The 19,349-nt window shown below is 40.3% G+C and overlaps 1 protein-coding gene across 2 annotated transcripts; it reads right to left on the minus strand.

Moving 5' to 3' along the window:
• Positions 1-430: 430 nt before the first annotated feature.
• LOC121846765 (zinc finger and SCAN domain-containing protein 22-like) lies at positions 431-4,673 on the minus strand. 2 transcript variants are annotated; one of them, XM_042323994.1, is made up of 3 exons: positions 4,184-4,673; positions 1,932-1,968; positions 431-1,679 (listed from the first exon to the last, which is right to left on the minus strand). In XM_042323994.1, exons 1-3 carry the CDS (start codon positions 4,491-4,493, stop codon positions 1,655-1,657), a joined length of 372 nt encoding a protein of 123 aa, XP_042179928.1. In that variant the 5' UTR covers positions 4,494-4,673; the 3' UTR covers positions 431-1,654. The 2 variants fall into 2 exon arrangements, with proteins under 2 accessions (XP_042179928.1, XP_042179927.1); XM_042323993.1 differs by lacking the exon at positions 1,932-1,968.
• Between the last annotated feature and the right edge of the window lie 14,676 nt (positions 4,674-19,349).

The raw sequence follows: 19,349 nt of genomic DNA on the forward strand, positions 1-19,349 counted from the left end.
TCATCTGAATGAGCTCAGATTCAAGCCAAGGGTTAGATCAATCTTTGACTCTGAATTGTTTAAAAACGGTGTGTGTATCTGCCAGAGGAATAAATATGGAGAATACATTTTCTAGAGCCAACTCAGGGTCAGGAACACAGGAGACGATGGCTAAATCAGAGTAGAACGTGTCATGTTATGATGAACTTCACAGGGTGGTGAAAGTGCATGGTATGAGCTTGATGCTCCTTTCTCAAAAATATTGAGGGTCTTATTGACATGAAGATCGATGAATACAAATATTCTCACTCTTATCCATAATAAATCTCATCATGAAGGCTAGCCTTCCCGCACAGCCTACCCTGTCTCTGCGACCTGTTGGTTAGAGAGCACGAGCCAAGACCAGAGTAGGCACATTTGCTATTTAAAGCAACAGTTTGTGACAAAACTATTCACATAGTTAGATTTTTATTTGGTACATGAAAACTTAAGCGAAAATGTACATTGTGTGCACCACGTCATCGCACACTGATTTTTATCCACAACAAGTCTGCTTGGTGGAAACTGGTGGGAAAATGCGCATATTTTCTTTATGCAGAATTTAGAATATTCACATTAATATCTGTCGCCAATTGAATGGAAACCTAGCTAATGTTAAAGAAAGGCAGTTATGAAATATTTGCAAGTCATGGTAGCATGTGGTTCCTGCTCTTGGTCTCCTCATATTCTTACAATTATTGAAACATTTACAACAATCCCGACAGCGATATAGTTTATAGCTCATGTGATTTATCCTCACATGAACTCATGTGACTACCGCCAGTGCTGAAAGATGTGCTACTATAGCAACAATTATATGATTTCCCTTGTGTGAATCCTCATGTGCACGGTCAGACTATCTTTACGCCGAAAATATTTGCCACAATAATGACAGGAATAACATTTCTCTGTGTGAATCCTAATGTGAGACCTCAGATTACTAGGACGAGCAAAACATTTGCCACAGACCTGGCAGCAAAGTGGTTTTTCCCCTGTGTGAATCCTCATATGAAGTGTCAGATCACCAACTCGATAGAAACATTTGCCACAATCATGACAGCGATGAGGTTTCTCCCCTGTGTGAGTCTTTCTGTGATAGTTTAGATAACCAATTTGAGTAAAACATTTGCCACATACATCACAGCGATGCGGTTTCTTTCCTTTGTGGGCCTTCCTATGAGCATCCAGTTTTCCCATCTGAGTGAAACGTTCACCACAATCACTACAGCAAAATGGTTTCTCTTCTGTGTGACTCATTTGCACTGGTGACCTTAGATCCATGGTTTTTCTACCCTTCGAGCTTTGTCCTATTTCTGTCCATGTCTTCTTCAATTTGCACTGGGGATGAGAGTCACTTGTTGGCTCTGAGGAATTATCTTCCTTAGGTTCTGTTTTGATCTGTTCAGTTGAGGCCATTCTGTCTTCATATTCTTCACTTTGGGTTTGTGAGGACTGAGTTGAGTACTGATCATAGTCACTTTTCACCCAGGCAGGAGTGAATACAGAGTCTTCCTCCTCCTGGATGATCCTGAATTCCTCCTGTTCCACTTTAATCTGTATGGGGTTCCAGTCATCTTGCCCCAGGATGGGGCTCAACTCCTGCTTACAATGCTGCTGCTCAGGGAGAAACTCCACTTCAGAGACAATGAACTGCTGGAAATCTGAAGGGAAGGAGAAAGGATGAGTTAGAACTGAAATGCTAATTAGCTGGTTTTAGCAATGCTAGTATTTACACACTAGCAATGCTAGGAATTAGTTGGGTTTTTAAAAATTTAAAAACTGAAGTCTGCCGGAGGACAGAAGTTAAATTAAATTTAAACTGACTTAAATTTGGAAAAAAAACATAATAGAACGTAAATTAAACAGACTTTCCAAACATGGGTCTGTTGTAGACCCACTTCCTCTTCGCTTACCTCATGTCAAAATAAAAGTCCTGCACATGCACCATACCTGCACAGAAAAAAAAAATCAACAAGTTGTGGGGGACTTTTATTTTTTTACATGAGGTAAGCAGAGAGGAAGTGGGTCTACAACAGACCCATGTTTGGAAAGTCTGTTTAATTATACATTCCATTAGATTTGGATTTTTTGATTCCCCCCCTGCATAAGGACCAAACTTACAGACAATTGACAGAGTAAATAGAAATATCATTTTATTTCACTATTCAGCTTTTTTGCAAGCTAATTCCCATCAACGCTGTTGTGCAAATACTAGCGCTGCTAAAAACATTTACACACCGATTAGATAGGTGCTTATGTGCCATCTGACATAACGGGGTCTAGGATAGGATGGCACAACCTTTTTTAAGATAGTTCAGGATTTCGCTCTCATCTGTATTGTTGTCGATTGACCCAAACAGTTTTTCAAGTGTGTATAATGGGCAATCATTTTACCAGTAGCCGCAATATGACTCTAATGATTATAATGGAAGGCGCATTGCTCAATACTGGTCTAAACACCACTAATGGTCCATTTAAAGAAAGCAAAGGTAGTGCAGCGTGCAACTGTATTCAGTAATTTAAAGAACTAAACTTTTGCATAATTGGTCAGCTGTTCAATTAAGTTCTGGATCCCAAAAAGGTGTATTACTGCCACCAACTAGACGGGGTTGGAAAAAAAAACAAGGTATAAATAAAACCCATACGTGATAGAGAAAATGTATTTAATCCACCCACAATAAAACACCACATTGACAACACCCCAAATCTCCCACTTCCTTCAAAACTCCATATCTCCCTTCTCAGACTCTATGACCTGAGAGGGTGGTTTGGCTTGTGACAATACTCCATGCAACTCCTTCGCCGAGAAGTATTTCATTTCCAAGAACCGCTCTGCCCCGTCCACAATGACATCTATGTTCCTGGACTTCCTCTCCACCTTGGCAGTGCCATTAATCCCCATAGCTATAAAGGCCACATTGTTAACCTTTAGCATATCTGGGTCTTGTTGTTGAACAGCAAACCCTGCAGCCTGCAGTGAAGGCCTATCCAACACCATAGACTCTTCAGGAGCGCCATTCGAACCCTCAACCCTTTTAACAGCCACGTCATATGAAATGCTCTGGACAGGCCCGAGTTTGGCCAGCTCATACTTTTTTCACCCTTGTTGGGCATTCATGGTTCCCACCCCAATTGCAACAGGTTACATTTTCATCACTTTTAAAACGTATGATATGATCTTTTCCACAACTTGAACGTCTTGGCTTCTCCCTTTTGCAAACACTTGAAACATGTCCAACATCTTTGCAATCACACTGCATTGGTCTTGGAACAAAAAAAATGTCTTAGGAGATTTTAAACATTTTGTTCTAGGAGATAATATCAGTCAGTTAACATTACCCTTATGAATTCTGTGTGCTTGTTTTTATTAAATAAATGCTTCAAATTCACAAAATGTTACATTACCTGATGAAGATTATCTCAAAACAAAATGTTACATTACCTGATGAAGATTATCTCAAAACAAAATGTTACATTACCTGATGAAGATTATCTCAAAACAAAATGTATACAATCTCTTAAAGGGGCATTTATATTTTTTATTTTATTTTCTCTTCATATTCATCATCTCCAGCCCCTCCTAAAACGATTTGGTTTTAAATATACTAAAGTATCAAAAGTTAATGTAATTGCTAAAATATACTTAAGTATCAAAAGTAAAAGTACAAATCATTTCAAATTCCTTATATTAAGCAAACGGCACAATTTTCTTGTTGTTCTTTTTTTACAGATAGCCAGGAGCACACTCCAACATTATTTACAAAATAAGTATGTGTTTAGAGAGTCTGCCAGATCAGAGGCAGTAGGGATGACCAGGACTCTTGATAAGTGCGTTAATTGGACCATCATCCTGTCCTGGCATTCAAAATGAAACTAGTACTTTTGAGTGTTAATGTATGGAGAAAAAGTAAAAAGTATATTACTTTCATTAGGAATGTAGTGAAGTAAAAGTTGTCAAAAATATAAACAGTAAAGTACAGATACCCATACAAACTACTTATGTAGTACTTTAACGTATTTTTACTTAAGTACTTTACACCACTGCCATTGCTCTCTATTTGGAGTACAGCGCTACCGGGGAGAGAGAGAGAGATCAACTTGACCATTTCTTAGTTTACGATTAGGGCAAAGGCTGACAACAGCCAGTTACAAATCGATAGCCCACCTTTGTCATCGTGAGTGTCGTCCGCATCATCGGCATTGGCCGTGGGGTAATTGCCCGAAGGACTGTTGTTTATTGGTGAGCCGCTGCTGACAGGCGTCTGACCTTCTTCGCCACTCACCGACATGTACCTTGACTCGGTCAGGCTGAGTTGCTTCTCTAGCATTTTGATTTGCTCTTTGCTTTGAGAGATTTCTACACTTAACGCTCCACAGCAATCCTCTACTAATTTGCAAATCTCTGTCACCGCAGCGGAGGCTAGAATGTCCATGACTGAGCTTATCCGTTGACGCAAACCACTCGTCTCAGACATTTTAAGCCCTTGGTTTTGTGAAACCGGTCACAACTACTGTAGAACTACTATGAAGATGAAAAACCTTTACAAAAAAAAATGTTTTACCCAGCTTGTTCAATAAATAGTAATATTGGTAAGAATATATGGCTTATTGTCAACACTTCGCCATCTTCGATAACTGTGACCTTCCTTGCGAGCGCATCCGGTTAGAGTTAAGATAGACAAAGCGCCACCTACCGCGTGGAGACTAGAAGGCGCATTACTCAGCTAAATATTTGAGTACTTAACGTTGTATTTGTAGAATTATCTTACGATAGGAATTATTATATTATATTATTATATTATATTATTATTCATATAGTTTGCCGAATCGCTGTTCAATATTGAGTAAATCATGGCTTGTATTATGGTTATTGGTTATCATGTTATCAACTTGAATAAAGGATCTATCACTGGAGTAATCTTAACCTCAGACAAACTATGAGGTTGTATTAGTCTCAAGATCTGGTGCAAAGCAAAATGCAAAAGTCTTGCAGAAACATACAAAACTTCTGACAGTCATCAACTTTTGTTGATAATATTATATATATATTAATTATTATATATATATTAATCCTGCAGGATTCCTGCAGGTACCTACACAATTCCTTCACAGAGGCCCAAATTCCTGTAAAATTCCCGTGGAACTTTTTAGTAAGGGATTTGTTTTCTTTCCTTGTTTTTCCCAGTTAACCATCCTCATATTCATTTATCCTAGCATCCATTCATCATTCATCTTAATATCCATATATCATTCATCCTGCAATATCCTTTCATGATTCAAACTGCAAAAATAAAATGGCACCAGACCATTCAACATGATAGCCTCAACTCAAACCAGCAACAGTTACCGTGGGGCAAAAAAAGTATTTAGTCAGCAACCAATTGTGCAAGTTCTCCCACTTAAAAAGATGAGAGAGGCCTGTCATTTACATCATAGGTACACTTCAACTATGACAGACAAAATTAGTTTAATGCTAAAATATAAAGGAATAGGAATAATAGACATTAAATAAACATGTATTGACGTGAACAGTAAAACACTGTGTTGCAGTGATACACTTGGAATGAAAACAAGACATGGTTTGAATAAATATATATTAAATTGCATATATTAGATTCATAAATACATACATCAAAGCAAACAAGACAACTAAATCTCGACCTCCATCCCTATATTGTCACACATATCGCATTAAAAGTCCAGCTCCACTGCCCTCTCTGGGTCCCGCAGCACACAACACCAGTGGGTGCAGTGCTGGCAGAAGTCGCAGCACACACTTGGCACCTCCGACTCAGGCTCCTGAGGGGAGCTTGCAGATGGACCACGCTCCCGCAGCGGGCACAGCAGATGGCATTTTCAGCTACTTGTATTTGACAATTGATGAGCGTGGAGGTATTACGTCAACAATAGTAGTTGATACAACTGAGAGAAGATTGTGAAGTACCTGAGGGTGGTGTGACAGAGGTGGCCGTAGGAGCTTTTCTTTTCTCGTTAGTATCGTGGCAAGGAACCAAAACACGGAGCGGATTTAACTTCTTCAGGAAAACAGACCTAATGTAACATGTGGAAACAAACATCATTATATTTCCATCCAGAGTCACATGTATTTATTTTCCAAGCTATAGCACACAATATTTTACATACAGCAGGTTTTTAAAGGACCGAAGTACTTCCTGCTTCATGTTTTCATTTTTGCCTATCGCATTAGGCAGAGCATGTGTCATGCTCCTCCTCTAGAGGAAGCTACAGGGGTTTTTGAAGGAGGTGGAAACTGGTGCTTAAGGGCTATAGATATATGAAGAAAATAAAAAAGTGTTAAACATAGCAGTTTATAAAACACATGCATAACAGTAACTATTTAATCATTTAACATGTTTACCTCTGGAGGTGGTGGTTTACTAGTATGGAGAAAACTCTTCTATATCACAAAAACCTGGAAGTGATTTGAATTTATCATTTTTTTTAAATGGACAATTTTTTTGAAATAAATCGCTTTTTCTCTTTAGTTTATTGAGAGGTAATTGGAAATAGATTCTAGATTTGCAATCTGCGATTGGTACATACATTTTTTTTAACCTTAAAATGAATAATATACCCATGGATTCATGAAGAATATAATTTATGGATGCCTCGAACCCCAAATATAAGCTTGTTTTACTACAGTGTTTCTAAACAATGTAATTGTAAACAAACACTTTATAGCCTCAACATGTTTAAAACTGTCATTTTGATATCATAGCTGGTCAGTCCTTTTCACCCATAGAGCTGTCTATGAATTTGATAGTGGTTCCATTTAGCAAGCCTCACCCCTTTACCAAAACAGTGACGGGGTACCCGCTTTGTTATTGTTTGAACTGCAGATTGCTCCTTTCAATTCAAATTCACTGTAACCCTGATGTCTAAAGGCTGGATAACCTTAGCCCCCCTCATTCCTTCCAGATTCCTTGCAGCTCTCTCTTGCTGTCTCTGAAGAGGAGGTTCTCCCTGAGCATCAGCACTGTGAGCAGGAGTGGAGCTTCAGTCTGGGGCAAGAGAACACTGAAGCCACACAGATTAAAGAGGAAGAGGGGCAAATCAGTCAGGAGGAAGAACAGCTTCAAGAGCTCTTTGATACCAAACACACAATATTCACTCCTGCCTGTGTGACAAGTAAATGTGGTCAGGAGGACCCCTTGACTCCTCCTCAAATCCAGACTGTGGAGAACAGAGAGTGTGACCCTAAACAATTCAATCTCACACCTTTTGGCACTGTGACTCAGCTAAAGGCTCTCAATATTCCCTGTGACCCTCCAAATAATCAAAACGATGCATCCAGCCACAGCACAGCCGAAAGCAGTGACCCAATAGGACTCGACAGCAACCCAACATTAGATCCCAGCCCACCATTGGATCACAACCCATCATTTAAGAAACACAGATACAAACCCAGCAACACAGCTATAAAAACTCTCAGCTGCTGTGTCTGTGGTGAAACCTTTGCTCTAAAATCTGACCTGCAGATGCATGTGACTCTCGCCAAGAAGAAACCCAGTGAATGCCAATTCTGCAAAAAAAAAATCAACTCTACCTGCAAACTGAAGGCCCATGTCAGACTGTGTCATGGTGGGAAAACCAGCACCTACCCCTTTTTTGACAAGACCTTCAAACTTGAAGGAGTTCTGTCCAAGCACATGATGATTCACACAGGAGATAAATTATTTAGCTGTGGTGACTGCGAGAAAAGCTTTAATCGCAGGGGGAACCTAACTCAACATATATGGACTCACACAGGGGAGAAATCATTTAGTTGTGCTGACTGTGGGAAAAGCTTAAATCGCAAGCAGTTCCTAAACATGCATGAATTGGCGTTATGGCTGGAAAATGCCATTGGGCCTGTTTTTATGAGGAAATTGCAAACTAAAGTGCGTTTTACACTAGCGCCGCCTAAACACCAGCCCAATATAGAGCCCTATGTGATAAAACAAGCAATGTATAGTGTAGAGAATCATTGTAGCATCTAAACAGCTGTGAAATATAATTTCAAAAACCAAAAATATTGTATTTTCAGCTGTTTTGAAGCTGGTGTACAATACCGAAAGTAAAAGACGCAATAAACTAAACTTAAGAACGGAAGCAGAGAAATAGTGCACATAGAACAGATCTACCACTTTTTAGACTTGCTTTCAATGAGAATGACACATTTATAACTTACATTTCTATGTGAATTTGGTCAGGTCAATAAAAAGTTAAATATTGCTGCTTTCATTTTTCCCCCATAGGTATGGCATAGGTATTTAGGGCTCCCGAGTGGCGCAGCCGTCCAAGTCACGGCATCTCAGTGCTCGAGGCGGCGCTACAGACCCTGGTTCAATTTCAGGCTGTATCACAACCGGCCGTGATTGGGAGTCCCATAGGGCGGCTCACAATTGGCCCAGCGTTGTTAGGGTTTGGCTGGCGTAGGCCGTCATTGTAAATAAGAATTAGTTCTTAACTGACTTGGCCTAGTTAAATAAAGGTTACATTTAAAAAATGAAAATGGCACCATTCTCCATGCACGGTTATTTATAAACTGATAAGGGATATTGATAAGAGCATATACTTTATTACTGCGGAAAACACATGTGAAGCAAACTCCGATATAAATCAACGTGAATGGTATTTTTCCCTTTTTCCCACTGTGAAGTAAGGAATGCTGTCTTTATGAAGAATTGTAATTGTATGCTTATAACTTGCAGGATTGCAGATAATGTACACTATTTCCCCTATTATAATTATATTGTACAATACTTCAAACATTACCATTGAAGAACTGAATGTGTCAACTTTTAGAATGAACCATTGTATTTGTTTTTTTTGTTGTGTAAAGGCTCTGCAACCATATTTTTCCTTTTTAGTAGCCTAGGATTCATAAATACTTCCCTTTAACATAAATAATGTGCAATATCAGTGTGGTTTTAAATCTACCCTTGGGTTCTGAAACTGAGATCAATATGCCTGTCTTTCATTGATCTCCATATTCTGAAAGCAGTCTCTTCCTTCTGGTCAGGAGTATTTCTCATTCATTTTGACCCAATGCTGCTCGTTCATGATATTGATTGGATCTTCTGTGAAGTAAACCACCAAGTCAGCCTTCTTCCACCTCACAAACATTTCATGACTGAGACCCTCTCTTACTGACCCCACTGCTGAAACCCTCATTCACGCCCTTGCTGTATCCCGCCTGGACTACTGCAACACTATTCTCTACCGACTCCCCACCAAAACACTGGACAGACTTCAACACATTCAAAACACAGGTGCACAAGTCCTCTCACACACCAGACCTTGACCACAACTCTCGTAAAACTTCACCGGCTCCCCGTTCACTACAGGTTCATCTTCAAACTGCTCTTGCTTGCATACGAAGCGTTCGATGGACACATACCTCACTGACCTCCTGCACCCATACACTCCCACCCATACACTCCCACCCATACACTCCCACCCGTTCACTGCGCTCCTCTGTCACTGGCCTCCCCACCAACCCTCGCACCAGATTTCGCTCCATGGGAGACCGACCATGCTTTTAGTAGTGCAGCCCCCAATTCTGGAACACCCTCTCCATCTCAGAACCTCACAATCCATACACACATTCAAGTCCACACTTAAAGAGACACCTTCACACAGGCATGTCTTAGCTTTTATCTTCTGTCTAGTTCACTTAAATGGTTAGTCTGTCCTGATGTTTTGTGTACTTTTATGTACTGGCTTATTTTAATGTGATTTTATAGCTTTTAATTATTATTATTATTTTTTTTACATGTGCTGATTATCTTGCTATGGACTCTATTTAGTCCCTGTCGCTGAAGCGTTACAGATTGCATGACAGGCATTTTGAAGGTAATTTCCGATTAGCCGACATATGCATTGTTTACCCTGAATGCAGTTTCCGCTAATGTGGGGACATTGAAATTTTAAAGGTAATCACGCTGTAAAGCTGAACTTCCGTAATACGGATCAAATAGAGCCTTATTTAAAGTGACTTTGGGTGTCTTGAAAAGCGCTTAAAATGCAAAGGATTACTATTATGTAATGATTTACTGTCGACTCCTGTTAAGTGCATTTAATATAAGTGCAAACTCTGGGCTCTATTGAATCCGTATCACGTAAGTTCAGCGTTACAGTGTGATTGAAATGTAAAGGCAATGTTAGCGGAGACTGCGATTACTATATGTCGGCTCAACCTTTTACATTTTATATTGTTAAATCTGTGAGGCTTCAGCGATACAGATGAATAAAACCCTCTGTGTCAAGTGCGTTACACCGTTTTCCCAGTCCCAATTCAACAACATTCTTTGTAACTATTTATATCTGCATTCTCTGGTTTAGCACACACTGTCACTTCAGTCCCAAACCAGTTTTTCTGGAGTCACGTGTGTTTACAATGGACTTGTTTGAGTGGAAAGGCTGAAGCAACCGACTGCAAACGAAAGTCGAGTCAAGTTGGGGAGGTGCATCTGCTACAGCCGAAAGTTGGACACTGATGTGGTTTCCAACAGCGAGGCTCAGTGCAACATGGCAGTGCTGCCGTTGTTTATGAAAGTTGAAATAAACATGTCTCCAACCCCCATATATCACACTCACAAACTGTAAATGTACTGAATGTGTGTACATTGTACCATCAATTGGGGAGAGAGAGCCACAAAAATCACATGAATTTGTACATATCTGCTGTATACATATGAATTGCAGCAAAGCTGCTTCCTCTTTCAGTCATGGCTTTCGTCCCACTCGTGCGGGTCAAACAAAAACCCCTGACAAGTAGTGCCTCCCACAATGCAGGCAATGACCGCAAACTGCAGCTGGCGAGGAGCAACTGTAGAAAATTGAAGTCGACTGCAGTCGAAACTTCACAACCTTTGATCACGTGGTTGTTGTAAAGTTCATGTAGGCTCAAGTCGGATCCTTTTTGTCCCCATAATGCGATGCACTTTGAAAGGCTTGACAAAGGTGATCCACTCGAATGCGCCCAATGTGTTGTCTTTCAAATTAAGTTCATGCAAGAAATGATCATTCCAGATTATTACTTATTATAACTGTTTCCCACGTGTAGTTAGTTATATAGTTCCATTATCTCTGGTCTATACCTTATAGTGCATGGGGACCAGAGGAGGCTGATGGGAGGAGCTATAGGAAGCTGTCTCATTGTAATGGCTGGAATGGAATCAATGGAATGGTATCAAACACAAACATGGAAACCACATTTTTGAGTCTGTTCCATTTTTCCATTCCAGCCATTACAATGAGCCCGCGGTGCGTTTCTGGTCTCACCACCTGCTGATACAAACAGAAAAATAGCACAATCGGGAAGTGAAACTGCCAGTTATAGAAGATGACCATACAACATAATCAAGTTAAAAACTATGAACAATAGTAACTGCATTTGAAGTACTACAAATAGCCAAAGGCATACAGTATATTATTCACCCAAGAATCGGGTCTCCAATCACAGGTGGAAGTTACAAAATGTGCCTCTCACACACAAGGCACAGTCATGTTTCTGGTGGGCTACACAATGAACCATACAAGTTCTGATCTCAGTGTAAAGATTGTTTCACAGAATGGAAAATGACAGGTTATGTAGAATATGTCCTGATTATAGCCTTTAATGGAGAGCGGGCCTCAGAGCTCCCAAAGTAAAGGTCAGTCAAGTGTGTCCTCAGGTGAGCCTGTAGGCTTTAGGATTTTGGCTTTGTTTTGAAGCAATCATTTGACTTGTATGGTTCCTCCTCTGTGTGTCCTCTGATGACTATTCAATGCACTTCTGGCACTAAAGCATTTTCTACAGAAAACGTGGAAGATTCCTCCCCTGTGTGAATGTTTCATACGCAGTGTCAAATGAAAGGCAGTGTGAAAGATTTGCCAGTCATGGTATTAATGTGGTTCCTCCCTTCTGTCTCCCCAGACGATTCAGATTGGAAGGAGTGAAAGATATATAGAAATACAGTTGATCACTAATGTGATTACCTCCCGTGCTAAAAGACCTGCCACTAAAGTGACAATGAAAGGATTTATCTCATGTGAATCTTCATATGCCTCGTCAGACTACTTTTATGACACAAATATTAGCCACAATAATGACAGCCATAACATTTTTCCCTTGTGTGAATCATACTGTGATACTTCAGAGAACTAACCTGAGCAGAACGTTTGCCACAGACCTGTCAGCGATATGATTTCTCCCCTGTGTGAATCTTGCTATGACTATTCAGATAACAAACTCGAAGGACACGTGATAGTTAAGATATCCTACTTGAAAAAAACATTTGCCACATTCCCCACAGCGATGCAGACTCTCTCAGGAGTGTATCATGATCCTATGAAAACTCAGTGTTCCCATCTAAGTGAAGCATTCACCACAATCATTACAGCAAAATGATTTCTCCTCGTGCAAAATCTGATTTATTGTCTTAGGAAAACGTCTGCCACAATATTGACAGCGATATGGTTTCTCTTATATGTGACTCCCTTGTACCTTGTGGTTTCAGATCCATGGATTTTCTACCCTTAGAGCAGATAGTCAAGCTTAGTCAGTGTCTCATACGCAGTGTCAAATGAAAGACAGTTGTAAAAGATTTGCCTGTCATGGTATTAAGGTGGTTCCTCTCCTCCGTCTCCCCAGATGATTCAGATATATAGAAATATAGTTTATCACTACTGTGATTACCTTCCGTGCTAAAAGACCTGCCACTAAAGTGACAATGAAAGGATTTCTTAAGTGAATCCTCATTTGCCTCGTCAGACTGGGGCTCCACTCCTGCTTACAATGCTCCTGCTCAGGGGAAAGCCCCTCTTCAGAGACATTGAACTGCTGGAAACCTGAAGGAGAAAGGGTAAGTTAGAACTTACACGGCGATGAGACAGACGTTGATGGACTATCTGACATAAGCTCATGGGGTCTAGGATAGGATATGTTCAGGAATTGGCATCTTACCTGTACTGTTGTCTATTGACCCAAACAGAGCAATCATTTTACCATCAGCCGCAATCTGACTCGACTGATAATAATGGAAGGGGCGTAGCTCAATACTGGTCTAAACACCACTAATGGTCCATTTAAAAAAAGAAAAGGTAGTAAAGTGAGCGACTTTGTCTTCAGAGGTTGTATATCATTTCAACTGTTTATTCTATTTACAATTAAAACGATTCATATTGACTCGATTTGTGATGAGAATCATGATAGATATTCGCTAGATTTGAGACTTTTTTTTGTTTATTTCGCTATATGAAACCAGGATGGATTGAAGAGTTAGAATATTAGACACCAAACCCTGATCAGACCAGGGAAATGCCAGTCAAATATCAGGAGGGAGATCGCTTGATTAACAGTGGCCTGCAGTTGAAGGGCTGTAGTGCAGACGGACCACAAACGCCTGCCAGCTGCGGGCCGGCAACTGTCTGTCGGAGGCGGCACTAGTAAAGTGCATTAGCTGATGGAATAAAACGGCTCTCATCATTAGCCATTGACAACATGGTGCTATTTAGCCGCAAGCAGCAGATTTTTAACCAACATTTACATGGCAAAACTTTCTTCATTCTCGACTTGGAAGTTTTACAAGACATTTATTAGTGTCTTCTAAACTGCCATCGCTAGTTGCAGGTAGAACGTTTGAATTTAGAAATTGCTCCGTTATTATATAAAAGACATTCTTGCTCCATTAAATAATCTAACAATGTATAGGCTACGCTGCCATTTTAGAGTGTATTTGTCTTCCCTCATTGATCATTGAAAAGCAACGCTTGATTTTTGAGTTGCGCACATGAAGTGCAGCCAATGTTCCCTCCAAATTCTTTCGGTGCTGAGCAAATTTCAGGTCTGCTGAGTGCAAACTTGAACCTTGTGAAAATTGAGCATTTACCGTGGACACTGAGGCTGTATCCACTTTAAGTTACAGTTTTAACAGTGGTCAAGTAGGCTGCTGTGGCTATTTGATTGTAATGTAGGCCTACCAGAGTGGTCTACCATCAAAAACAATGGAGAAAATGCATCCCATAACATTTTAACATGGGAAATAGCTGTTCTATCATTCAGGTTACGGTAGTAGACAATGTGTGGTGTTCAATGTAGGCCTACATTCTATTGAAAAAAAACATGCAGGGCTTGACATTAACCTGTTTCTCCACTTGTCCTTCAGACAAGGAGGTGACTTAAAATGTTGTTGTGTTGTTTGATGCAAGAAACCACTTTACAAAATAAAATGCATCATTTTTCCCATACCATTATTACAGAGAATCAGAAAAATGATGCGCCCCTCTGCCTGTTGACTACTTAGCTTATTCAAGCCTGTCTCAAAATGTAACACTGCCCCTATAAGACAAAAAAAAGCTCTTTACCCGACTCACTTTTAAAAGATTGCTAGAAATGCACACGTTTTGTGCTCTTGTAGGAAACAATCACTCCCCCATTACTGACTACAAATGATCTATAACTGGGCTAATAACTCACTAACTGGGAAAAGTGGCTGCAAACGTGGCTACATGTAGCTCTCACTTTGATCTCAAAACAACAGCATCTACTCACAACCGCTCATGCTGTAAACACAGTCCAGTTCAAAGTGAATGGCACAGATCTATATATGGTAATGGTCTATTTGCATATAGGACTACTGCAGCTCTGGCTGGTTATGGCTCACCGGTCTGTGTAGAGTTGGAATAGAATCCTACTCCGATGCGTTCTGCCTACAACAAAATGTATTGCATAGTTCGTTTTGAAAACTGAGTCTTGCATAGATCATTTTGTTTCGGGGAATTCACATGCAATCGGAGTTATTGGGAGTTTGGAGTTCCGACTGGGGAATTTCACTTCAACAACCCTCCAAGTCGTAATTACAAGTGTGAAACTCTGAGAAAATGTTGTTACCTGAGTTGGTGATGTTTCGCCACTGGCCTTTCACCTTTTCAACCTAAAGATGACAACAACTCAGTTTTGGACAATCACAAACGTATTTATCAATGTGGATAATGTAGCTAGTTTGACCATATTGTCAATGTTAAGCAAGCTAGCTCACTTTTATAACAGTTTTTCCCAATTGCTAAAACACAATTTTGCAAACTAGGCTGGTTTTATCAAAATACTCAACACAATTCACAAAACCACACCCCCAAACTGCAAAATACCTCATATATCCTGCAAAATGAAGCACTGCAACCAAAACTACATATAGCATTATCAAAATCAATCGTTTGCACGAAATGGCACACACTTCATTCATATAACCAGATTTTTGTCTAACCAACTACACACTGTTGGACATAATGAAAAGCACTCTCATCTTTAGTATGCTTTGCCGTAATACTAAAATAGTTCAAATTGTAGAAAATTCTTCAGATGCACAGAAATATTTGCAGATACACACACATGCTGTTGAAACATTTTTTTTTTCACCAAACAAGTCAGTGCAACATATGCACAGTGGCAGGGTAGCCTAGTGGTTAAGAGCGTTGGACTAGTAACCGGAAGGTTGCAAGTTCAAACCCCCGAGCTGACAAGGTACAAATCTGTCGTTCTGCCCCTGAACAGGCAGTTGACCCACTGTTCCTAGGCCGTCATTGAAAATAAGACTTTGTTCTTAACTGACTTGCCTAGTTAAATAAAGGTAAATATTTACATTGGACTGAACCCAAAAATTTTGCACGAGAAATGGTGGGTGGTCAGCAAACCAGTTTTGGACTGGGGCTGCACGATGAAAGCTCACGTTGTCCCATACTACAACGTACCGGGTTCTTTGATGGTCTGCATCATTCATACGCTCTGGTGGTATGAGAATGTTGTGGAGTCTGTCCAGAAATGTGAGAATATGGGCTGTGTTGTATGGTCCAAGGTTGGCATGACGGTGGAGGACACCATGCGTATTGGAGATGGCAGCGCACATTGTGATGTTCCCACCATGTTGGCCAGGAACATCTTTAATGGCTCTGTGGCCAATGACATTTCTCCCCCTTCTTCTGGTCTTTGCTAGGTTGAACCCAACCTTTGCTAGGTTGATCTATAAAGATGAACTCATGTGGGATTGCATGAGCATCCATTTCCAGTACTCCCTGAAAACAAAGAACAAAAGCAGTCAATATGGTGTTATCCAGTATACTGGGAAACTATGTTGCGTGTAGTGTACTGCAGTCAATATTGTACTTACATCCACATATGCTCGTCTGACCTCCTTGTTTCTTTGAGAGTTTCTCTCAAACGGCACCTTATAAAGTTGTTTCATTCTGATTTGGTTTCGCTTGAGAATGCGAGCCAATGTGGACAGACTGACTCGTTGAATGTTGTTGAATATGGTGTTGTCTTGGATGATGTGGCTTTGAATTTCTCGTAATCTGATTTCATTATTTTCCAAAACCAAGTTTACAATGTTAGCTTCCTGTACCCCGGTGAACATTTGGCCCCTTCCTCCACCATAGTTGCGTCTCTCAGTCCTTTAGAAAAACAAAAAAACTCAAATATAGGGCTTGGGCAATGCAGCCTAAAGATATTTCCCCCACAGTAGAGTAAATTCTACAGGAAATGTGTGCAGTTAGTGTATGACATCAGCCATTCATGAAGTAAACAGGTGTCACCCAACTGATACACTATGACATGTGGTGTACTACATAGTGTGAAAGAAATGTTGGTTACATACCTGTACTCCAGTCTAAATGTCCGGATGACACAGGCGACAGTAAAACGGCTCAAGTTGGGCTGCACTCTCTGTCTAGCCTCTCGCATTGTCAGCCCATGGTTGATGACATGATCAACTAAGGTTGCTCTGATTTCATTTGAAAGTTGTTGTCTTCTTTGGCCATGAACTCCTTTACCAGCTCTACCCCTACCTCTCACTCTTCCTCCCCCTCTTATTCTCAACCTCCCTCTTCCTCTTCCTCTCTCTGCAACGGCTTCCTTTGTTGTTGTAAAACAAAAGGTGCTCACCTGTGGTCTTTTCATAGTGCTTACTTCCTGATTGAAGTGGTAATATTTAACCATTGGTGTTTGGCCAGGTGGCACATGTATTGGCCAATTAGCTCATGTAGTGTCATTTTGAATGGCTGTGTTTTGAAATGGCAAACATGTGACTTTATGTCAGATTATTGTGTCTTATGCAGAGAACCGTGTGAAGTGCATTTAAAAAGTGCCATTTTGAATTGCAAAATGTGTGTAAAGCAGAAAATGTGTTTAGACTTTTGGAGACTTGAGGAGAGGTTTTGCTCTCTGTGTGTCAGTTTAAATAATTGTGCTGTGCATGTCATTTTAGTGTGTTAGCAATTGGAAAATACTGTATTGGCAACATTTGCTAGCTTATCTAGCTAGCTAAAATCGCATTGGTTGAAGAATTGTACTGACTTCAAAATGACCTGAAAACAATTATGTTTGACTTACGACCTCTTTATTGTGAAGTTTTCTCTGAAGAGCATGTAAATGCCAAGCAACAGCCACCTGGACAAACTGCCCAGAGAGGGTGAGGGCCAATCGGTGCGCCTTATTGGCCACACAGTGATGCACTTCCTGGTTGCCATGGATATGTGCATCTCTGACCTCTCCTTGACCTTTGCACTTTGACCTATCTGCCAGACAGCCACTCTCTAACACACAACCAGACAATTCAAACCAAGCGAGGACTTGGAACAAAAGCTCTATGGAACATTCCCACGCATATTGTAACAATCACAGATTCAGCACTGTCATCTGTGCAGGGTAAAGGACAAAAGCAATCCAGTGACTCGCCAAAGTGTGTCTGGACTCAGAGCATAGACCTGGGTGATGTTCCGATTGCATAATTGGGGCAATGCAGGAGAGAGACACAGAAATAAAATATCTTCAGGCCACCAATGGAAAATGCCACACTAGCAACACTCCTCAACGACTGTCCTCTGGGTCATGTCTAGAAATGATGCAGCTAATGGCAAAGTGATGTCAAAAGTTGCGTGTTTGAGTCATGTCAGGGAGATTTTTTTTCATTTTGACTCAATCCCTAAATTCTCCTAACCTGTCACTTCTGACACTAGCTGCATCCCATCTAGCCAAAGCCTGTCCTATGGGCTGGAGTCCTCAACTAGGGTGTGAAGGGCATATAAACACTGTTCGCCCTGCACATGTATTATTGTTTGTGTTTCGTTTATAAGACGAAGCCGAATAGCATCAATGGTAAAAAAAATTATCGCAATACATAGGCTACTATACTGTTCTATCGCGCAAGCAATTATGTGCAATGATATCCAAGGGGGGGGGGAGTGTTCGCTGTTTGAAGTAATATCTTTGTTGTTGTAATATGTCAAAATGACGTAGCAGTATTACCATTACTGATTCCAGCTTTAAGTTTCCCAGTGCCATCATGATCCCTCTCAAAACATATTCCTTCCCGACCTTCAATCTCTCTCTCTCTCTCTCTCTCTCTCTCTCTCTCTCTCTCTCTCTCTCTCTCTCTCTCTCTCTCTCTCTCTCTCTCTCTCTCTCTCTCTCTCTCTCTTCTCTCTCTCTCTTTCTTTCTCTCTCTCTCTCTCTCTCTCTCTCTCTCTCTTTCTCTCTCCCTTTCTCTCTCTCTCGCTCTCTCTCTCTCTAAATGTAAGGGCTTTATTGGCATGGGAAACATATGTAACATTGCCAAAGCAAGTTAAGTACATAATAAATCAAAGTTTATTATCTCTCTCTCTCTCTCTCTCTCTCTCGCTCTCTCGCTCTCTCTCTCTAAATGTAAGGGCTTTATTGGCATGGGAAACATATGTAACATTGCCAAAGCAAGTTAAGTACATAATAAATCAAAGTTTATTATCTCTCTCTCTCTTGCGCTCTGTAACTCGTGGCACTACCTCTCCTTGCCACTTGGGGCCGCAATGCTAGAAGACATGGAAATGGTAGAAGACAGCACATACAGTGTGGATATGAAACTACGAGCCAAATTGTCATACTTGAGTAAAAGTAAAGATACCTTCATAGAAAATGACTCAAGTAAAAGTCACCAAGTAAAATACTACTTGAGTAAAAGTCTAAAAGTATTTGGTTTTAAATATACTTAAGTATCAAAAGTACATCTCATTGCTTAAATATACTTAAGTGTAAAAGTATACATTATTTCAAATTCCTTATATTAAGCAAACCAGACGGCACTATTTTCTTGTTTTTTTATTTACGGATAGCCAGGGGCACACTCCAACACCCGGACATCATTTACAAACAAAGCATGTGATGTTTAGTTAGTCTGCCTGACCAGAGGCAGTAAGAATGACAAGTGATGTTTTTTTCTTGATAAGTGCGTGGATTTGACCATTTCCTTTCCTGCTAAGCATTCAAAATGTAAGTATTTTGGGGTGTCAGGGAAAATTACATACTTTTCTTTAGGGAT

This window comes from Oncorhynchus tshawytscha, linkage group LG07 (genome assembly GCF_018296145.1).
Source record: "Oncorhynchus tshawytscha isolate Ot180627B linkage group LG07, Otsh_v2.0, whole genome shotgun sequence".
In the NCBI taxonomy this organism is placed as follows: Eukaryota; Metazoa; Chordata; class Actinopteri; order Salmoniformes; family Salmonidae; genus Oncorhynchus; species Oncorhynchus tshawytscha.